We start from the raw sequence: 24,032 nt of genomic DNA on the forward strand, positions 1-24,032 counted from the left end.
TAGAAAAAGGGCAGCAAAGACCCACAGACTAGCTGTTGCTAGAGGAGCCGATACTAACTCTGTACGAGACCTCTGGTTTGCCTATAAAGCCGCAAAAGCCAACGCGAAATACGTAGTATCACGTGAAATTAGACTGGTGAACTTAAAAATGGAACGGGATATCGAAAAGGCGGCCAAAGACAAAGGAAAGAAGTTCTGGCGTTACGTGAAAAAATTGAGGAAGCAGGGGGTGGTGGTAGAAAAGGCTTTTAAAGGAGTTAGAGCGAAGAATGGGTCCCTCTTGTGGGAAAAGAAGGCGGTGGCTCTGAGAATCACAGAGTACATCAAAGATCTAGAGAATGAACTACTCAGCCCCACAGTCGGTCCCACCACTCCATCCCTCTCAACTAGCTGCTCGGGCACTGAAGCGAAAGATCCCCTTTGTGACGATGAATTCTCAGTTATGGAATTAAATAAGGTGCTTGGTACTTTAAAAACGGGGAAGGCAGCAGGCCCGGACGGAGTCTACTCTGAAAGTCTGAAAGCTCTTGGTCCTAACGCTCGCCTGTCTCTGTGTAGTATATTGAATTCTATTAAGAGAAGTAAAGTGGCACCACTATCCTGGCTTTGTGCACGAGTGACTCTAATCTATAAAGGGAAAGGCAAAAATGCTCTGGAGCTCGACTCCTACCGCCCCATTGCTGTCACCTCAGTAATGTATAAGGTGTATGCAATGTTACTGAAGAATCGCCTTACTAACTTTCTGGAGGAAAATAATTTAATTTGTGAGCCCCAAGGAGGTTTTCGAAAGGACCGACGAATAGGCGATCATTTGTTTGTCATCATGCAATTAATTGAATTGACCATGAAAATGGCTCTACGCCTGGAAATTGCTTTCCTGGATATGAGGAAAGCTTATGACAGCGTCGATAGGTCTAAACTGTGGGAATGTCTTTCCTCCAAGGCTATTCCTATTACCCTGAGATCAGAAATTGAGAGTCTGTACAAGGAATGTAACTACACATACTATCTGGAGGGGATTGCGACGACTGAATTATCGAGTAGGGTTGGTTTACGCCAAGGCTGCCCGTTATCTCCCACCCTGTTCACAGTATACCTTGATGACCTAGCCCAGTCACTACAAGTTTCTGGGTATGGAGCTAAACTTCCTGGGTATCCTCCAAAAAATAAGGACCTCTGTGTGTCTTGCCTTTTTTATGCGGACGACATTGTACTCTTCGCAAATCACCCTGACGACCTGCAGAAGCTACTTGACATTTGTTCGGCCTTTGCCAAGTGTAGGAACTTACTATTTAGCATGGATAAGTCAAATACAATGTCCTTTTCTACACAGCCTGTTGATGAGTGGTCGTACCTTCTCGACGGGAAGCCAATGGAGAAGGTGAACAAGTACAAATACCTGGGCATTACCATTGATAGTACTGGTCCTTTTTTGAGTACCATGGAAAAGATAGTGGCTGGAAAGGGAAACGCGATGCGGTGGGTAGTTCGTAACCTAGCCGAGCAGTCCTACAACAAATACTCGGTCAGCCGTACACTTTGGAAGAGTGTAGCCGTACCAACAATGACGTATGCAAACGAGGTCATTTGTTATTCAGCCATGACTAGGGAGAGGCTGGAGAGATGCCAGAGAGCGGTAGGCAGAACGGCTCTAAATGCAGGCCCATTTGCGGCTAATGCCGCTATAGATGGTGAGATGGGATGGAGTACAATGGCAACCAGAGAAGCTCGCAGCAAATTGAAATTTCTGGGACGCCTCAAATTTATGGATGCTAGAAGGATAGCTAAGAAAGTATGCACATACATTCGAGACAATGGCTCTAAAACGGACTGGTCTCGAGCAATAGAAAGAGTGGACCGGCAATTATGTCTGAGCTCAAAGAGAGACAAGGCTTCCTCTTATAAGGAATGGGTAACATGTGTGGAGAAAGAGGTACAGGAAGCCGCACTGATATCATGGAAGTCCCAAGTACGTCAGAAAACAAGCCTCGGCTATTACAAAGCTAAAGAAAAACCGATGAAAGAGGCATGTTATACTGGGTCGTGGGGCAGCGGTTTACTCTTTCAAGCTCGAACGGGTGCCCTACTAACCAGGGAACGTCAAGTGGAATTATTGGGTTCCGAAGCCTTATCCCCGCTTTGTAAGCTATGTGGTCAAGTGAATGAGGATGTTTACCATGTTCTCCTAGAATGCCCAGAAACGGAAACTGACCAAGCGTGTAACAGCTGGCGGGCAGAGCATTTTGGGTGCCCCTTGGAAAATATTCTTGGTCTTGCAGGGGATGTTTGGGACTTCGAGGTGATCCAAAAGGTGTTAGAGACTTGGCAGAAGAAGAAAAATTAACTTATTTGACTACCCTAACTTCTCTGTTTCCCGGTCTACATAGAACTTCCCCCTAAAATTTATTACATAACGTTGTATATTACTTTTTCCTGTTTACGTTTTCCTGGTTAATTTTCCATTACCATTACCTTTTATTTTTATTACTAGTGTATTATTGTATAATTAATGCTGAGCTCCCATTGGAGCCGCCCTGTTACAAAAGGGTGTACTTTGTACGAGCGAATAAAAAACCTTTGAACCTTTGAACCTTTGAACGCAGCCCAGGCTGAACAGTTCTTTGAGCAGTCCCGATTCACCCCGCCAAGGGTGTCCCCACCCCTGTCCCACGTATCCCCCCGTTGGCGTGGCCGTGACACGTATCTCGCCCTGATTAATCAGTTATTGTGTGTGTGCTGGTGTCTAAGGCCTCGGGTCGACACCGATGTGTGTGTTTCTCAAAAAAAAAAAAGTCCCGATTCACCTATTCTTTGTTACCATGGTGTAACTCAAGGTTCCTAGAAATTAATTTACGCTAACTATTATTGCCTTATTTTTTATTAACAAAAACTATGTCTTCCTATGTAAAAGAAGGTGAAATAATGGATTTAATGAAAGGATTTATCAAAAAAAATCATACTCAAGAATTAAGTTCAATTTTATCTGAACCAAATGAAACAAGTCATTACTTTGTTGCAGTTGAAGTATCGTATTTAATAAGTCATTGTTCTAGAGTAGTGAAAGCTTTATTAGCATCACCTATTAAAACATTGAAGCTACTAGATAAAAGTCTTTATTCAGTGGAAACGAATATTTACAATGACAGTCCCTTAAAAATGACATTAAAAGACAATATACATGTTAGGCTTGTAAATTTTTCATCTAGCTTATCACTGAAACGCTCTACATTGCCCACTACTGAAGATATAGATCAATTCCAAATTATAACTGGCACTGTCATAAGGACAACTTTAGTTAAAGTGTTGGAATACCGAAAAGATTTTCAATGTACCAAATGCAAATTTCATTTTCAAGTTGAATCTGATATTACGCAGTATTATAAACTCAATAAACCAAAGTGTTGTCCTAATCCAATGGGTTGTAATTCTGTAAATTTTTTTAAACTTGGTGAAGATAATAATCCAGTTTGGTGTCGTGATTATCAAGAAATAAAAATACAAGAAAAAATGCTAAACCTCTCTTTTGGAATTTTACCAAGGACAATGTGGATAATCCTGTTCGATGATTTAGTTGATAAATGCAAGCCTGGCAATGATGTTGAAATCAGTGGAGTTATAAGCCAGCGTTGGAAGACTTTTGTGGTTGGGAAAAAACCAGATGTTGAATTAATATTCATAGCTCATAATGTAGAGGTCCAAAATGAAAGAATTTCTTCATGGGAAGTTTCACATGATAGCATCAACTCATTTTCCATCTTTTGGCAAGAACACAAGATGTGCCCTTTGGAAGGACGAAATAAATTAATAGCGAGTGTATGTCCTCAAATCTATGGGCTATATTTGGTGAAACTAGCCATGGCATTAGTTTTAACTGGTGGCACACCAAGATTAGATAAATGTGGCTCTCGAGTAAGAGGAGAATCCCATCTTCTGTTAGTGGGAGACCCTGGTACTGCCAAATCTCAATTTTTGAAGTATGCTGCTAAAGTAGCAGCTCGCTCAGTTTTAACATCAGGTACTGGAACGACTAGCGCAGGTTTAACTGTTACAGCTGTTAAAGATGGAGGAGAGTGGCAGCTTGAAGCTGGGGCTTTGGTCATGGCTGACAGTGGAGTTTGTTGCATAGATGAATTCAACAATATCGCTGAAAGAGATAGAGCAAGCATTCATGAAGCTATGGAGCAACAAACTATTAGTGTGGCAAAAGCTGGTAGAGTCTGCAAACTCAACACAAGGTGTTCGGTTATTGCAGCTACTAATCCTAAAGAAAGCCGATACAATCCTAATGAACCAATAAGTGTGAACACCGCAATAGCTAGTCCACTTTTAAGTCGTTTTGATATTGTCTTAGTCTTAGAAGACCAAAGAAATCGAGATTGGGATAGATTGGTATCATCATATATACTCCAAGGAAAAAATATGACCACTCAAAGAGAAAATATTGGTAATCACTGGAATTTAACAAAAATGCAAAATTACTTTTGTCACATCAAATCTATTGATCCAGAATTGACTGATGATGTAACTGAAATACTGAAAAAATACTATCAGTTTTTGAGAAATTCAGACAATAATAATGCAGCAAGAACTACAATTCGAATGCTGGACAGTTTGATTAGATTAGTTCAAGCACACGCCCGTCTTATGTACTGCAGCAAAGTATATGTTAGGGATGCAATTGTCGTAATCACCTTAATGGAAGCTTCATTTCAAGGGGGTGCTTTGATTCAAAGTACCAGCACCTTACATACAACCTTTCCTAACGATGCAGACAAGGAATATGAAAATCAAGCTGAACTAATCTTAACCAAATTAAAAATGCTTGATATTCTAGAGAAGGAAAAGAAAAGAATCTACGATGTTAGACAAGGGATTTGTTGTTACAATATTAACAAACCCATAAAACTAAATCTAACTCAAGAAACACCAAAAAAAATTGAACTTTCCAAAATGAGTACTCCAATCCCAACAAACAGCCTAAAGATTATCAATATTATCCAAGAAATGCCTTCAAGAATCGAAGAAATTACTCCCAAAGCTGCTAAGGATTTTAATTCGGATAACCACTTGACTCAAATTGCACACAGACCACCAACTAATTTGAGGAAATGCAGTTTTTTTGATATAACATCAAATGAGAGAGTAAGCCAAAAACACAAAGCACCAAATTATAACAACAATGAACCTGTAAATACACCAAGAAAGTTATTAAAGAATCAGTCTACAATTGAGAATGAAAAGACAGAAAAAGATAATGAAGGTTCAATAAATATGTTTGAAGCTTTTGCTTATAAGTCAAGACAAAAATCAACAACAAATATAATATCTCCCAAAAGGTCTGAAATTTGCGATAATAATAAGCAAACATTTTATAGTACACTTGAGATTGAACCACTTAAAGGAAATGCACCAGTAACCAATATTAAGCCTACATCAAAATGTTCAAGTTCTAATGAAGTTACCAAATCTAAATCTGATACCCCAGCATCATTTGTAACAAAATCAAAAATTCAAATGTTTTCATTTGGTGAAAAAAATTCTCCTAATTTGGATTCTTCTTCACTAAAAAGAAACATTTCTAATGATGATGACATAAATTTGGATGATTATACTTCTTGTATTGATAAATTGCTTATTAGCCAAAATAAAAGATTCAAATTGTAGTCTTTTAATTAACCAATGTATATTTCAACAAATAAATGTTTTGCATTATCTTATGGTACTAAAGGCAGCACATTCAACACTTGAAAACTGTTGTAATTTTAAAGCTGACATACAAATGTCATGAACGGGAGAATGAACTTTTATCTGTCTCATGTGAGTATCACGGCCATTCTGATGGTTTGAGAGAACAGCAATTTGAACTAAAAATGTTCGTATGGGTTGGTCAATATTAGAATCTTTTAGGGGAATAACGACCCAACCACTGGGTTCATTCAGTTCCATCACTTCAATTTCTTGCAAATCATGGAAATGTGTGCCAGCACGAATAGAGATTCTGAGAAAATACATAAAAATACTTTTATTATTGAGCCCGAACTAGCTTGGTAAGGTGAGACTTAAAACAAACTATAAGAATAATAAAAATTCAACGCTGTACACCTATGAAATAACTTCAAATAAGATTTTTTTTAATATTTATTTCCTTTAAAAAAAAATAATATGTAGGAAGTATTCTGAAATATAATAAAAATCCAATTGAGTGTTAATAATGCGAACATTTCCCCACATATTGCCTATGCCACTTTAAAGCTATAACATTTATGAAATTGTGCAGTTTCCTAGCTCAAACCAGAGTTGCCAACCTGATCAAATAGAATTATCGTACCAACACCTGAAAATTTCAGTCCTATTTATCGTACCGTTCGTACGCTTCAAAAATATCTAGAGGTCTGTCTAAAAAGGGGAGAGGTTCTTCTCTCTCTTTAGAGCACCAATGGCGGTGATAGCGTGATATTCCAAGGCAAAGAAAATCACCGGCAACGTTGCCATACGTACTATAATTATGGTACGAATACCATAATTTTGCATAATATTATAAATGGTACTATTTTTTTGAGAGCGTACTATAGTTCAATTGTAAACATATTTCTAAGAATAAACTTCGATGCCAAACGGGTATTTTTCAACAACGTACATTAGAAAAACTCATTCCTACTGAATTAACTTACAATTGTCAATATCGTATGTTGTAATATCGTACATAATACTGAATTACCGTACAATTGCCGATATCGTACATTGTACGGAAGGTGAAATTATCGTACAGGTTGGCTCAAACTCTGAAGGAATATATGTAAGCTATTTTTACCTATTTGGAGTGTAACTCTCATCTAGTTTGTAGTCAGCATAAATACAGACATCTTGAACAGTAGTTTTCCTTCGGAATTGAATGTTTACAAGATGAGGCTGGGGACCATCTGATTGCCAGTATGTCTCTAAACTATTGTCTCTTAGCTGATCAACTCCAAATCCTTAAATTGTAAGATTATATGAGATTAAACCAAGGTTCGTAAAAGAAAAGAACTATAAAGTTTGTAAACTAAAAAAAAAGTTTCGTGAGTGATCAAGGCTTACCAGGTTTACATGAAGAAAGAGACCACACAGCTTGGGATCCAACTTCGCGAATTTTACCTTCCTGCTCATCTTTCAGAGGGTCTACATCATCACCGGTTCTCATTTTAAACACCACTAGAAAAATCCTCAAATATAAATAATTGCGGACATTTTACCAAAACCCTTTCAATTCACCGCGGTTCTCATATCTCAATCATAGAAATAGAAATTAGACTAGAAGGTAGTAGAAGCACGATTGGATTGGGCGGGGACGTACCAGCTAGAAGGCTGCCACCAGAGTGGAATCGCGATAGTCGCGCCATCTCATAGAAACAATTTAAACTAGATTTAAGATTTAAGATTTAATTTCAACCTGTACAACAGTACAACCCCTTTGTATCGGGGCGGCATCACTTAAAGGAGCACTAAATAAGTAAATATGGTCACGTGGAATAACATAAAACCAATCGTAGGCAACGTATTAAAAACTTTTTTTATTTATCTGACATTATATTAAGTTATTTAAACAGCTTTAGGAAAATCATAAAAATCTCAAGAATCTACTATTATATCTACCGTGTCACCCTTAAAGGGCAACGCAAGCTCTGTGGCAAAAAAAGAAAAAGCATGGTGCTTTTTAACCCCCTCCACCTCCACTCGATACTGGCGAGACCATGCAGAGTTGACCGTAAATTTCGCACTTTGCATACATAGGCACACAAAAATGCCAGCTCACTTGCGTTGCCCTTTAAAGTCACACGTTAACTTTGCGCAATCATTGTAAGTCTGAAATACCACAAATCATCACAGTTTAACTAAATTTTAATTATTTCAGTGTGGTTTAAAATATGCCTACATGAGATTCCAAAATCTTGGTTTCAGTGTGGTTTAAAATATGCCTACATGAGATTCCAAAATCTTGGTTTCAGTGTCTTTTAAACTATCATCAGTATTAGTCAAGTCAAATTGAGTGGTTTTCGGTAGTTCACTTTTTCCGTATGTTTTCTGAAATAACCTCTGATAAATAGGGAAACTAAATAACAATTACTAATATCAATAAATTGGCATACTCTAGAAGATGTAAATATGCTTTGTTCTGGAATAGATATTTTTGGGAGCTCTTTCAAATTGTTTTAATAAAGAAATTATTCATATTTCAGTTAATTTTTTATTTCATAATGTATAGGGTAATTTTTACTTGTGCAGGTACAGGATTTGCTTTCAAATGGTGCCTTCCATTTTGAAAGTAAATTTCATCCGGCAGAAAATGTTTACTACACACAGTCATATGAAGTAATTGAAGATGGAGTCCAATTTTCGCGATTTACCGCTAAAACCCATTTTCCTAGTAATTCAGCATTTCTCAGAGGAAATCTTAGTGTAAAAAATCTCTTATTCTGAGATTATTATAAAATATTTACTATAATATTACATACTTATGAAATGAGAATTTTATTTATTTCCCAGATCTCTCTTTACAATGTTAAAAAGCGCAGTTTTTAACCATTTTTGCGGATATGCTTTTAGACGCAAAAATTTAAACACGAAAAGACCACCGCTGCGCACGACGTGATACGCTGCGCAGTGGATCGCCTTTTTTTCCCTCTTCGAAATTCGCGTCGTAGCCATGGCGACAATGTTTAATGCCCCCCCCCAAAAAAAAGTTTTAGTTTAGCCAAAGATAATTTAACTACGTACCCTAGATTGAAAATCAAGCTCCTTGCACGTGACGTAACGCAGGCTCTTACTGAGTTCCCGGCGGAAGTCGGAAAAAACTGCCTCCATGGAGCTGGCAGGACATTTAGTTAAAACATAGACCAAGTAGGTAGAATACCCTTACTTGGTCTATGGTTAAAAAGTAAAGTTTTATGGCGTATTCCATTGGGACCGCTTTTCGAGTGATCTGGATTATACGGTGACGTCACTACTCGAGCTCCGATGTGACAAAACTCCTCGCCAGAGCAGCTCTCAATGAAATACGAATTTTTAAGAGAGGGGCGTATCATCTGCTATTTTCCGAAAGTCAAGCTAAAGTGTATGAAGTTCGTATTCCATTGGTGATCCAAGCGCTCGGAAAAAATCGCTCGGTTTTGAAAGACCGAGCGATTTTTTCCGATCTGCGAGCGAGTGGCGTTGCCAATGGAGGACGGAACCATAGACTAAGGAAGGTTTCACCTTCCTTAGTCTATGACGTAATTCGGCCACCGAGCTGCTCGATTTTTCCCAATGGAAAACGAAAATAAAAATTGTGCCGTGGTTTTTGACTTGCGGTTTTCTAGAAAACTAAAGGTGAGTAATATAATTTTGGGTTATCTATTGAAATTCCTTATTTCTCACCCTGCCTATGGAGCCCGATTTTTCCGACTTCCGGCGCGAACTCAGTAAAAGCCTCACGAGAAAACGGGCTATCGAGAAACGCCGAGATTTCGAATCTAGGGTACGTAGTTATATTATCTTTGGTTTAGCCTCGCCCCCTTCCAAAACTCAACGGAAAACATACCAAGTGTACGTTCAACACTTTTATCCTCCAAGGTTCAAAAACTAGGAAACGGAGTCAACGGTGTAAGCAAGGTGTAAGCGTTGAAAGTTGTTGAACGCTTTTTAGACCGTCTTCTACTACCGCTAATTGAAAGTAATTTTCTAGTGCGGTCCAGTTTTCTAAAATGCGAACTACGCATGAATGAAGACAAAGCCACCTTGTGCTCGCGAGTTTCAAATTCTTTTTTGATTCTTCGTTGAAATACTCTTGAAATTCAGAGAGAATTGCCAATCTCTTCGCGCTTCCAGAGAAATAAGTAGAGACTCCTCTAATTACTTCCTCACACGATCTCGGTAACTTGGCGCACGCTTTACTCGCGACTAATGCCGGCGAATGACATATACATTTTAATAATATGACTTTGGGAACATCGTTTTTTAGTCTACTCATAAAGGAGTTGTTCACTCCAACCATGACCGCTACGCCGTCAGAAGCTACAGCAATAATATTATTTAGCGGAACCGGCGTCGTATAATTTTTCCGCGGAACAGTCTTTGGCGTCCAATTTTAAAAGTTCCAACAGTTCCGTTTTGCCTTTACCATATTTATCTACGTAGCGAACTAGTAGACACAAATTCTTGTAATCCGATACGTCCGTGCTCTCGTCAATTAAAATTGAAAACTTCGTGTTTTGTAGGGATTTTACAGTTTTGTCTGTTCAAAGATAATATAGCTACGTACCCTAGATTCGAAATCACGGCGTTTCTCGTGAGGCTTTTATTGAGTTCGCGCCGGAAGTCGGAAAAATCGGGCTCCATAGCAGGGTGAGAAATAAGGAATTTCAATAGATAACCCAAGATTATATTACTCACCTTTAGTTTTCTTTTGTTTAGAAACATTTTTAGAGCTATAGGCATGATCCATTATTGTTTGAAAACAATATAACACAAAAATATCTGGTATCTTGAATCCGACATGATTTAAGTTAAAGACAACTACTTGGGAACAGCCGAGCGGGAACAGCACTAAGGAAATCTTCAACTATGACTAGTATCTAAGCAAATACTAACAACCTCGAGGACATCAAAGCAAAACACGGTTGAATTCTACTTCACAACTAACATAAGCAAGAGTCTTTTCTAACAAGAATTTTTAAAAACAGCAGTTATAAGCCCTAATGAACTCGACCCTCCATCATGGTTCATCTGAGATTTCGTGGTATTTGAATAGAACGAACGTGCCCAAAAACATCTTCCAATTCCCATTTGAATAATCCCCCCCTTTTTATACTAGTTACCAGTAAGTATAACAACAAGGATCCTAATTTAGGATCCTTGATAACAATCAATGACCTTTGGTCAAAAGCTAGGGCGGAAATTGTGTGTTTTTTTATTTAAATCCATATTCAGTTTGCAGGTGGATACAAACGGTATCCTTTCTTGGATAGACGGGGGAGGGGGAGAAGCACGGACGTTTCTCTCGATTCTTCCCCGGCAGAAAAAAAATTTGAGAACCAACTGATGTCAATTAAGAGGGGTGCGCGGCTTAAGCCCTCCCCACCAATACCTGCAAAGTTTCTTTCCTGGAACACGCTCTATGCCCGAATGTATTAGTCTATGGCCCGAACATCTTGGGGGACTAAATAAAAGGGAAAAAAATAAAACCCAGGAGAGCAATTTATATAAATTTTTGAAAAATTCTGTTAAGAAAATGGGCAATAAATAGTTTTAATCAAATATCCCACAAAAACAGGGATTTCCGCTTAAAATTCCCTTTCTCCCACACGGTCTAAAAAAATCGCGAAAATTCCCACAATGTGGGACACCGTCAACGGGGGCACATTCGAAAAAATGTTGCTCCTCTGGTGAAAACGCTTTTTCTTTCCTTCCTTCTCTTGCGCAGACGTGAGTGATGTCACTGGCTGTCGCTTTATATTTAGGGGGACTCTTTTGGTTTACCGGTATTTGTCTGTCACCTCCGTATTCACGTAGCAGTCGTAAATATTAGATCGTTATTTGGGAAAATTTTCAAAGTTTAATATATTAATTAGAATAGAATAAACATAGCATACATAAAATATTTAGCTTTGTCTTAAAAATTCTGAGACCTATTTTAATTAGTTTGGACCATTTAAATTAAAAATAAAAACATTTTATGTTGGCAACACCATGTGTACGTTAGATACCCAGCATTACAAATGCTACGATACTAAAGTAAAATAAACACATCTAATCAGCACTAGGTTTTAGCAACGCTTTGCAATAGTTATATTATTAGTTTCAAAATAACTTGACTTCTTAAAGGGATCCATCACTCACAACAGGGGGAGGCATAGGGGTAACATAAAATCCAGACTGGCAGTGTGCTTGAAAACCAGTTTTTTTTTGTGACCCCTATGCCTTCCCCTGTTGTTAGGGCTGTGCGAATAGTGTTTTTTTAGGTATTTGGCGAATACCAAATAACTTGGTTTATGGGAACCATCTGTCGGATCAAATTTCGAAAATGACCAAATAATTTGACCAAATAGCGCGACGATTAAAAATTTGGACCAAATTAATTTTTTTATCAAATGATTCTATCAAATACCAAATTTTTGTTTGAAAAACGTTTTTAAAGCCTTAAAACAGCTGTTCCCAAAAAGTGTACCTGAGGTTCCATGGAAGGGTTCACAGGGGTTCCGAGAATTTGCAGCGCAGCCATCTTCGTTTGTGTCAAGACTCTTTTAAGATAAGTAAAAAATGAGTTGAGGTTCCGCCAGAATTAGGTGGATAATTTAGGGTTCCATAGCCAAAACAAATTGGGAACCACTGCCTTAAATGATTTAAAGGGAGTAGTATTACCGTTGCGTATGATTTGGTAGGTTTTTCCAAGCTTAAAAAATTCGTCGCTTCTGCCTTTCGATAATATCGGTAATGAGTAAAACGATTACAATATACAGCTTCCAAATTTTTGTTTGAAAAACGTTTTTAAAGCCTTAAAACAGCTGTTCCCAAAAAGTGTACCTGAGGTTCCATGGAAGGGTTCACAGGGGATCCGAGAATTTGCAGCGCAGCCATCTTCGTTTGTTACAAGACTCTTTTAAGATAAGTAAAAAATGAGTTGAGGTTCCGCCAGAATTAGGTGGATAATTTAGGGTTCCATAGCCAAAACAAATTGGGAACCGCTGCCTTAAATGATTTAAAGGGAGTAGTATTACCGTTGCGTATGATTTGGTAGGTTTTTCCAAGCTTAAAAAATTCGTCGCTTCTGCCTTTCGATAATATCGGTAATGAGTAAAACGATTACAATATACAGCTTCCAAAAATAAGACACTTCAGTAGAGGAGGATCATATTTGAACCGATTTTTCCAAGATGGCCGCCAAAATTTCGTCAATTTTTTTTCCAAAAACCAGTTTCTGACCTTGAAAAAGTCAACAAAATATTTTTGTTTTCAATCTCAAATTTGACCTTGAAGATGACCTTTGACCTCGACGATTGACCCCCGACCACAACCCCTAAGCCTCGGTCTATCACCCCAACAAGGTTGGACACGATCGGACAAGCTCGGACCGAGATATCGACGGTCATGTTTGACCCCCGATAACTTTCGTTCATTTACTTTTGGTGTCATTTTTTTTTTTCGTTTTTTAGCCATTTGAAATGCTAATTTGATAATTGCGAGATAGGGAAACATATTCGCGACCTTCGCTTTATAGCCTTGACAACTTTTGGCCCCACCCAAAATACTTTAAACAACTAATAAAGGAGTCTAAACTGTCGATAAAACTATTTCTATAAATAATAATTGTTTTTACATTTAAAAACCAAAGGATATGTGTAAGCGTAAGACGTCTCAAAAGTCGAGCTCTTTAAAAGTAAAACAAGTTGGCAGGCCAAAATATACCTCTCCTCGGAAGAATTGTCCCTAGTGGTATTAATTTATCGAGATAACCCTTAAAGATATATCTCCGCAATTTAGAGTTATTTGTTAAAAATATTAACCCATTTCTATGCCGCCCGGTATAAAATTTTAATTATAATTAAAATAATTGAGACGAACGACCAATTTTAATTTATTCAGAATATCATAAGTTAAGTAGTTACAACAGTAAGTTAGACGTACTATAACAATGCACAATTGAATTAAACCCTTTTACAGAACAAGTTTATCAGTTAAATATAATACGAAGCAAATTTTAATGAAAGAAATATCTACAGAGGCTTTTTGGAATTACTCTCTTACGAAATACTTGCCGCATCTTTAACGCTCATTTTATTTCAACACTCGCCCTTGATGAAGATACCGTAGATATCTGGTAGTGGACGACTCGTTCACTTCCTGTTGACGTTGTGACGCATACCACATGAAAAAGACCAATGCCGTCCAATTTCCAATATCATATAATGACTCGCACACCCAAGAAATCATTGACTGCGTTAGAAATCGTAGATATCCAAATATCCACACCAAATGTATTTACAAGAAGCAAAAACCTTACCATCAACAAAGCACAGAGAGCCACTTGACGAACCGCCAGCTCTTAAAGCAATTAACGTTAAATTATCTCCTTTGAATTAACAGAACTATATATAGGTCGTTAAAAAAGTGGACCACCCACAGGGTCTACCCTTTAACCCTCTAATCTCGGCTGACTGCGCTAAAACAAGATTTAACCTTTAAAAAATACCAGATTAGGCCTTCATAAATTCATTAATAAAAAAAGACTTTATTACCTATTATGCTTACGATGCCTGTCTTAATTTCAGTGAATCTAAGGAGCTATCGGTGGTTCTGTGGTAGAGCGCTCGACTGCCAAGCCGAATGGTCTGGGTTCGAAACCTGGGTGGCGCATTTATTTTTAATCAATAGAGAAACGCTAAAGTAGAATTTCTTCGATGCAATAATTTCAATTTCAATTCTATTTCAATTAAACCAAAATTTCGTACTCTATTAAATACGCTTCCGATAAAGCTGAAGGTCTAATTTTCAATAAGGCGTAACAAGTGTCGGTGGTTCTGTGGTAGAACGTCCGCCTGTCAATCAGGAGGTCTCGGGTTCAAATCCCGCCCGATGCGATCGCAAATTGATACTAAGACGAATACCGTGTACAACTGGTGGAAACCCTGCCATTGGACGTTGAGAGGTAGCATTACACTCAGCACTCGGTCCGTCCCAAAGTCATTAAGAAGAAGTTGGAGAGAAAACGCCCATATAAACACAACAGACTCAACATGCACATCCATCAGAACACAAACACAATAAATTCAACACTCACAACCTACGCATAAACATTACAAAAACCGTAATACACCAAACCGTCACGACGGTGAGCGAAAAAACACCATCCAAACCAAACCGCAAATGCATCCGTTAACGCTCACCGTCACACGGTGGTTTTGCCAACCCTTTGAGAAACTGCGTACGCAGTGATTACACTTTGCACCGAAAATGCGAACGCGTTCGCAGTCCTGACAGACAGACACACCCACAGACCCACCCACAGACCCACCCACAGACAGACACGGTCGTTGTATAACCCCTCCTAGGGGACTTTGTCCCCTCGGAGAGGTAAAAAATGAAATTGTTTATGGGGAAACCAGAAGTTAAATGAAAATCTCCTGCTGAGAACCCTTGTTATTATGAACCAGCATGTCGTAAACAAGCGTTTAATTTTATAGATAGTTTTAACTTTAGTGTTAAATGCTGGGTTTGTCAAGCTTTGTTTCTGGAACGAAGAATTTTTAAGATGCATTTGATGAACCATTTGACATCTAGTTATTCTAATAAAACGCTTCTTAATATTGACGTTTGCGATTGTTCTCATTCAAATTAACCGGAATACACAAACGAAGAAGAAATATTAGACGATAAAATTATTGATTATTTGAACGAGTTTAACGTAAAAAATCAAGAGTGGTTAGACAACTTTGTTAATGATAATGGAACCCCAAAGAAAATTCAACGTAAAAAAAAGATGATTGCTATTAAGACTAAAGATAGTTTAAATTCAACAATGAAACCAAACGTTGTATTTCCACCGGACTTTGTCATGCCGTCTGATGAACAGATGGAAGCGATTATCTTTTTTCAAGAATATTGTAAAAATAATCAAATTTTAACTCCTAATGAAGTTGAAACGCCCATTGAAGTTTTGGAAAATCTTGAAAAATCTTGTAAAATAATTGAAAATATGTGAATAAATCTGTTTTTTTATAAATATATGGTTCTTATTTTTTCCTACGTAAAATAGATATTTTAACTCTTTCGTGTTAAGGTTTAGCGTGGTAGATCGGTAGCGTTGCAGGATGTAAATCAAATAGTTTAAAGTTCGACTCCGAACCTTTTCGACATAACACGATAAATCTTTTATTAATATAAAAACGAGATGTTGCACAACTAAACTCATTTTAAACATGTCAAGTTTCGTGGTATTTCTACCTTCGAACGCGTCACCCGATATATATCCGGAAAACACGCCTTCTACCTTTAAAGTACAGTTATCAAAACCTTTAAATTTTAACAATGAAAAATGGAGTTGCGCATAAGCAGAAATAATTCTACCTGAAACTTATTCTAATATAACAAAGGCGTATTCGCATTTCCAAGTAGGGCACGTCTCAGATGTTATTTCACCCGAAGAAATTCAATGGGATTATATTAAAATTGAAATTCCACCCAAACGTTACGAGGGTGATGTAGACCGAAATAAGAATACTATCCCTACATCTCTTCAAAATAATATACTTAATGAGTTTGCTAAAAGTATTGAAGCCAAAAAAACACTTAAAGGAAAAATTCAAATAAATACGGTAAAAGTAGATGAAAACGAACCTAATTAAAAATACAGTTACAAAAAGATGTGCAAGTAAGAATACCTCAAGCATCGCCCTTAGCTTCAGTTTTGGAATTTCGAGAAAATGATTTTGTTGACAGTAATTATATTTCAAATTATCCAATCTCAAATCACGCCAAAACTATTTCTTTAACTTACGCAACAAATTTTATTGAAGTGCGAGTGAAAAAAGCTTTAATTGTAAATAAATTTCAACAAAAATATTTACCACGACAAATTCCAGTAGAAGAATTGGAATCACAACCCAGGAGGAAAAAAACAAAAAATTAAAAAGAAACCGCAACTAAATTTAGAAATAAAACAAGAAGAAAAACCAAAACTAAAGCCAGAACTAAATTTAGAAGAAAAACCAAAACTGAAACCAGAAAAAAATTTAGATAACATTTCACCAACAGAACCTTTAATTCCAAATATTATAGGAGACGTCAAACAACCAGAAGTTTTAAAACCTTCCGAAGAAAATAATTTACCAAGTGCTCTTCCAATAGCAATTAATCTACCTTCTCAACCTGCTATTAAACCAATACAATGGAATAGTTACGCGATTGTGTTTGAGGCAGGCAGGTACGAGGGAGAAAGACAATATAATAATGAAATTCAACCGTTCACATTACACTTAATTATGCGTGATTTATTAGAACGATGTAAACCGAGACAATTTGATGGATTAAAAACCGCGATATCGTCCGAAAATGAAGACAATTTATATTTTAATTTAGAAATACCGGTAGGGATGGAAATTAAATTTCAAAATCCATTAGCAGATCTTTTTAAAATTCCACCAGACACTTATTTTACTGGTATTCAAAAATTTGGCCCGTTAAATAATTATTCAAATAATATTACTTTTAGTTCGCGTACCAATTTTATCGACATACGTATTGAAACTACAAAAACACCGCAATTTGAGCAAGAAGATTGGGCCTTTTACTCCGTGTCAATTATACAACCTTTTCTATTTGAAGGTCAGAGAGAGATGATTTCTTATTCCATTATCTTTTCATAGGCAATTAAAAAACGAAATTCAACAAGCCACAAACTTTCCCCCTTTAAATCGATTTGAAATTCATTATGTAATCGAAGAAATAAATCGAGGCTATTATTTAAGAATTTCTTTTCCTCCAGACCTACAAGCGGCGTTTACAGGGCCCATAGCAAATATTTTTAATATAAACGCGCCAGAATTTCAAGATGGGGTGATTAGCAGTCAAAATCCTTTAAAAGTGTATGAGGAAAAATTTATGTCAGACGAAGATTCAGTTATAGATTTTAGATATAATAAAAATATTCCAATTGAACCTCCTAATTGGGAAAATGATACTTATACGTTTGAGCGAAATTATTACGAGGCTGATAAGGATTCAAGCGGGAATTTTAAACCGTTATCCCTTCATTTTAAAATTTTAAATGAACTTCAGAGATATTTTCATTCGAATGTCTCTCTTAAGGCTGGATTTTTTATTTTTAAAGAAAATGAAAAATATTATTTTCAAATCGAGTTAATGAGTGGGTTGGAAATTAAAATATTCGGACCTCTAGCGCACCTCTTCCAAATCGAGTACAAAATAGATTATATCTCCTCAGTTTATAAAAGCAAAGCATTAGACCCTTTCAAATTAGATAAGAATTAGATAATACAGTTAATTTTATAATTTTTCGAAACGATTTAAACAGAGTTGAGAATAGTCGACGACAAAAACGTGATATCGATTTCCCCGATTACGAACAAGGTAAAAATAACAAGCTAAATGTTGTAGACAAATTCCATTGTCGAATTCCAAGTGGTGTTTATCACACCATTGAAGATGTTTTAATTGCGATGAAACACTCATTACCACAGCAAAACTGGGCTAAATTCACCTTTAATTTTAATTCAGATTCGACAGTTTCCGTTAAAGGTTTGGGTGGAAACAGTTTTTTAACCTTTCCAACAGACAAACCCAAACTCGGACAAATGTTAGGATTCGGTACAAATCAAATTGGAAGACCTCTTTTTAACGAAATCGGTATGTACCCCGCATATCTTAACCACGGAATATCCGGAATTTATGTTTATACAAATATTATACAGCCCGTAATTACCGGTCACACAAATACACCCCTGTTGAGAATTATTAAATTAAACGAAAATAAAAATCGAGCCCAAGTTGAAAGATTTCATTTTTTAGACTATTTTCCCGTACTCTACGATCAAATACAAACCATAGAAATTTCTTTAAGGTCAGATTACGGTGAACTTTTGCCATATAAGACCGGAAAGACTATTGTTAAATTAATATTTAAAAGAGTTGATCAAAATCATTCCTTCACCACTTATATAAAGTTTTAAAATAAAACATACAACAATAACATTTTGAATAAAGAATAAAACATAATAATTCCTTCACCAAAAATAAACACAAATTATACATTAATTCCCGTTTTTTAGTAAAAATTCAATTTTAGAAGTTAAAAGTTTAAATCTTAAATTGTTTAAAAATAAAGTATTTATTCTATTTTCGGGAGAAATTTCATTTACTACAACTATATGATTGAAGGAAACTTGTTTTGCGGGTTTTTTTGTTACAAACATTTTTTCTTTAGACGTATGATTAAAAGATGACAATTTTCTTTTACAATGCTTCATTTTGATAATCTAAATAACCCTATGGTACACTAGAGATTTTGTCTTTTAATACACGTTTACAAAATGTGTTTTTGAAAGTTTTACTTAAGTTGCCAACGCGTAAAAGCATGTTGTACTTATCTTTTATTACGTTAAAAGGAATTTTCACCTTAAACTCTGTATTTGGTACAAAAATCATCTGTTTGAAAACATCAAAGTGAATAATTTCTGAATTTTCTCTAGTGAGTGTTATACCTTTTAATTTTATAACTGTCTGGTTATCTCCAGTTTGAAAGCTGTACGATTTGGGCCCGGTAGATACGAATTTTGTTATGTATGTATTCGGGGTCTCGCACGTTAACTCACCTAAATGGGTGGGGTTCATTTCCCCAACTTCTCATATCTCCAACCGTCCATTTCACCAATTTTTCATTTCCCCAACTACTCATTTCCCCAACTAAGCATTTCCCCAACCGGTCATTTCCCCAACCGAGCATTTCGCCAACCAATTTTTTTACAGAGTTGGCGTAATGAGCAGTTGGGGAAATGAGTCGCCCATTTCCCCAACTCGCAAACCCAAAGCATTTCCCCAACCGAGCATTTCGCCAACCAATTGTTTCAAGAAGTTGGCGTAATGAGCAGTTGGGAAAATGAGTCGCCCATTCCCCCAACTCGCAAGAGCCTTTGCATTTCCCCAACCGAGCATTTCACCAACCAATTTTTTTACGAAGTTGGCGTAATGAACAGTTGGGGAAATGAGTCGCCCATTTCCCCAACTCGCAAACCCTATGCATTTCCCCAACCGAGCATTTCGCCAACCAATTTTTTTTACGAAGTTGGCGTAATGAACAGTTGGGGAAATGAGTTGCCCATTCCCCCAACTCGCAAACCCTATGCATTTCCCCAACCGAGCATTTCACCAACTAATATCCAAGGGACACTTTATTAAAAAAACATTTTTATATAGGGATTGTGTAAGTCATATGTGACTAAGGCATATGAATCCAAATCTGTTTTCAAAATTAAAATCGGACGAGTGGTTAAATTTAAAATCACCGGCAAAATATGACTGCCGTTAGATTTTCAATCCTAGAATACGTGCCCACGCTAAGTTGACGTGTCGCGAAATCCCCGCTCAAAGCAGCGTTAAAAAGCATCCTATACAATTCAGCAAGTTTTTAGGGCGGAGGAAAATTTTGTCCGGGGTCCCCGGAGGGAGCTTCCTTCTTAGGCCCTTTGATGTTCAACCTTTATGTTAGTAATAATTATATGTCTAGTAAAAACCTAAAGTTTTTTCTATATTCAGACTTGGATATAGATGAGTTAATTACTAACATGGAAAATGAGTTCAATTCTCTTAGGCGAATACTAGAGGCCAAAATATGTTAGTAAATTTTACAAAAACTGTCTTATATGTTATTTGCTCCTAAAGAGTCCTAATCGTTTTGAAACGTTGATTGACTCTATTTCCAATTTAGACAATACGGGTACAAAAAGAGATTATAAGCATCTCGGAATTATAGCGGAAACCACATAATAGACAGTTTCAGCAAACATATTTCTAGGCGTTTACGCGAACGTCTAAAAATGGGTTAGCTGAAACTGTCTATTAATTATATAATTTCAAAAATCAATAAAGCCCCATTTTCATGCTCGCTGGTAGCGCGTAAAAATCGAAAAATTCCGCTTCAGCTATACACTTTTTCACTTTCCGCGTCGATCTGTTTCAAACAGATATTTTAGCTTTATTTTCACGCTTGCGAGTGGCGGATGCGAATTTTGATGATTTTTATCCGCTACCAGCGAGCATGAAAATGGGGCTTTAGAGATTATGACTTCGTGCCTACTTAGGTTGGTCAACGTTAGAACAAAGATTTATTTAAATAACTTTAATTTTTATGTTTAGTGTTTATAACTTGAAGGCTCCAATGCATATATTCGTTGGCGTAAATAGCGCCCCCGCACAAGGGGGTCTAGGCCCGACAAGAGAGGGGGAAGCCGGTCCAAATTACCTGGGCCCGTACAGTCTTAGGGGGCCCGGGTTCAAACTTTTTGACTATGCTTCTTCCGTGAAACATCGATATTTTAAGAAATACGCTCTCTTTTGGGGCTCGGAGGTAAGATGTTACCGGGGCCCGGAACCGCTCTCGACGGCCCTGAGGGGGTCTAATGTCCGAATATAGAGGTTATTGGCTAGAACCGAGTGACGTCACTGCAACTTTGGGAAGGCTAGCTTTTATGGAACGGACTGACGTCACATACTAGAGTAGAAGGCTGGGAACAGACCCAGAATCAACGGCGCGTAAACCAAAACTACCCAAACGAGACAACCTGTCCGCAGTTCTGTTTCTAAAATTTTTTACTAACCTTGCCCTCGCAGACCCCGTGGTGCCGTGGGAGGGGGGGGTTAGACCTAGGGGGCCCCAAAAGGTTATGAATAATGAAAATGAAACGGCCATTTATATTTACAGCACCAAACATTTTTAAAAGTATTACGATTTATTTTTCGTCACGATAACAAAGTTATAAAGTTATGTCTTATCACGACATCATTTCGTGCAGAACTCTCTTAGACGAGGAAGGTTGTCTTGGTTTTCTTGTACTGGTGGCTCTGCGAGAATGCAGTTGAACACCGGTAAAATGAGAATCTCTGGTAGAAACGCCAAAGTCTTATGCAACCGATCCATTCGCCAGACTTATTTTTCACGTAGAAATCGATAGAAAGCAAGTTATTTACCGATTTCAGTATCCCTTTAAAGCCGGAGAACACACGAGATAAAATCTCGTGCTTCGCTATCCTAATTCGACGAAAACTTATAGTCCCGATTATTATATGTTATCTTACCTGGTTTTCTCTTTTTGAACCATATAAATACCTGAAATTAGGTATCACAACAAATTGGGGTTTTGAAATCCACTTTCTGATAAGCCTTTTTTTGCGCGGGAAGATCACCTATTAGTTACCATGGTCACGCATTCTTTTCAATGCAAATCACGAGCCAATAAATTTAAAATGTGTTAATATATGTCTTACACTCGACGTCATTTAAACGCCGCCTTTTTCTCGACACGCTTTCGTAACACCATGCCAATGGTACCTTAGACATTCCAAGTATATACCTATATAGTTTCCTGATCATACCCATACAAATTCTACACTGTATATTATCTACTCTTAGTTTTCAAATCCTAATGGACTTTAAACGCTTAAAACAGTGATTGGTCGGCAACATCATTTTCACTATTTTTCATTTTCGTGGAATTATTCTCTATGATTCTACTTTATAAGATTTCTATGGAATTAACCCTGTAGTGATCGTTTTTCTCGTTTTATACATACTGTGTTGTCAAAAACATTTTCGGTTGCCATGGCAAAACTAATGCCCATTGCAACTTTTCCCTTTTGTAATTTCATGTTACCATAAGGTCTACGTAGCCACCCAGTTTCAACAAAATCGGTAATAATCACCTCGGGTAGTCTCCTCGTTAGTAGGAATATCCAAGAAAGCTCAATTATTATTATTATTATTACCAAGAGTAGCTACTTTTGTTATTACTATAAGATGTTTTCGAAAACATCGTGCGAAAATGATACGTTATCGATTAACCCTGTAGTCGTTTTACCTCTGCCACTTCCTACTAGAATTGAGAACTGGGGTGTTGGGGAAATGGGCGACCCATTTCCCCAACTGTTCATTACGCCAACTTCGTAAAAAAATTAGTTGGTGAAATGCTCGGTTGGGGAAATGCATAGGGTTTGCGAGTTGGGGGAATGGGCAACTCATTTCCCCAACTGTTCATTACGCCAACTTCGTAAAAAAAATTGGTTGGTGAAATGCTCGGTTGGGGAAATGCATAGGCTTTGCGAGTTGGGGAAATGAGTCGCCCATTTCCCCAACTGTTCATTACGCCAACTTCGTAAATAAAATGGATTGGCGAAATGCTCGGTTGGGGAAATGCAAAGGCTCTTGCGAGTTGGGGGAATGGGCAACTCATTTCCCCAACTGCTCATTACGCCAACTTCGTGAAAAAAATTGGTTGGCGAAATGCTCGGTTGGGGAAATGCATAGGGTTTGCGAGTTGGGGGAATGGGCAACTCATTTCCCCAACTGCTCATTACGCCAACTTCGTGAAAAAATTGGTTGGCGAAATGCTCGATTGGGGAAATGACCGGTTGGGGAAATGCTTAGTTGGGGAAATGAACAGTTGGAGTTATGGCCATTTTTGGTTGGGGAAATGAGTAGTTGGGGAAATGCTCATTTCCCCACCTGAATTACCACTGAGGGGGGGGGGTAGCCATTCGTTTGGTAAATGTGTAAATTGAACACCATCTGTATCAAAATAAAGTAGTCGCTTTCCCAACTTATTAATTAATTTATGTAAATGAATACGCCCATAACTAGTGACAAAGGCAGCTATTATTCCGTTACCTTTTGTAAAGGTTGGTGCCAGCTCGCTTTCTTTTTTATACATTACCATGGCCGTGTCGGGGTTTATTAAATGAAAGTCTGTTAATTTATTCGTTGTGTCTGCTATAATCTCGGTTAATTGAGAGTAGCGATGGATGATTTTAGTGGTTGATTTATCCATTCTTAGTGCCATTCTTCCATATAACGAATTTTGCGCCAATTTCGCGGAAGTTCTTAAAGATGGGTTATCAACAATTTCTTCAGGCTGTAACCTAACCCCATCCGCTTCGTATATTGCGTCTAAATATTCTTTTTGCTCTTGATACGTTTTAATATTAGGTGGAAATCCTGAATTTTTAACTTTTGCTTTGAAAAATATATCGATATATTGTTTGAAAAAATTATTGGTATGCTTGTAGTGGTACACTTCGAAAATATCTAATAATTTATATTTACACTCTTTCATCGCGTAGTAGATTTCCACCGAGGGTAAAACAACTGTAAGCGCTCGCTCATCCTGAGTATGGTTGCATTTTTCATCATTCTCTTTTACACAACTTGCGCATAAAGGATAATAAAGTTTCTTATTTAAACGAAAAGGAAGAACGGGTAGGTAGAGATCGCGAGGCGGTAGGATTCTACAACTGAT

General features: G+C 37.3%; 3 protein-coding genes across 5 annotated transcripts in view; 2 read left to right on the forward strand and 1 right to left on the reverse strand.

Moving 5' to 3' along the window:
• The first annotated feature begins 2,922 nt into the window (after nucleotides 1–2,922).
• LOC149948514 (uncharacterized) lies at nucleotides 2,923–5,665 on the forward strand. The gene has a single exon (XM_090173550.1). The coding sequence runs from the start codon at nucleotides 2,923–2,925 to the stop codon at nucleotides 5,662–5,664; it is 2,742 nt and encodes a 913-aa protein (XP_090029676.1). The 3' UTR covers nucleotide 5,665.
• Nucleotides 5,648–7,285, reverse strand: APC10 (anaphase-promoting complex subunit 10). Its single transcript, XM_090173551.1, has 3 exons — nucleotides 7,078–7,285; nucleotides 6,812–6,974; nucleotides 5,648–5,998 (listed from the first exon to the last, which is right to left on the reverse strand). Exons 1-3 carry the CDS (start codon nucleotides 7,178–7,180, stop codon nucleotides 5,710–5,712), a joined length of 555 nt encoding a protein of 184 aa, XP_090029677.1. The 5' UTR covers nucleotides 7,181–7,285; the 3' UTR covers nucleotides 5,648–5,709.
• A 2,158-nt stretch (nucleotides 7,286–9,443) lies between these two features.
• LOC149948516 (serine/threonine-protein kinase Nek8-like) overlaps nucleotides 9,444–24,032 on the forward strand; it is a 260,812-nt gene continuing 246,223 nt past the window's right edge. For all 3 annotated transcript variants that reach the window (XM_090173574.1, XM_090173577.1, XM_090173576.1), the window contains exon 1: nucleotides 9,444–9,493. The gene's annotated coding sequence lies outside the window, so the exon portion shown is untranslated. The remainder of the gene's footprint in view (nucleotides 9,494–24,032) is intronic.

This window comes from Leiobunum rupestre, chromosome 4 (assembly GCF_980474605.1).
Source record: "Leiobunum rupestre chromosome 4, qqLeiRupe1.1.hap1, whole genome shotgun sequence".
NCBI classification, from domain to species: domain Eukaryota; kingdom Metazoa; phylum Arthropoda; class Arachnida; order Opiliones; family Sclerosomatidae; genus Leiobunum; species Leiobunum rupestre.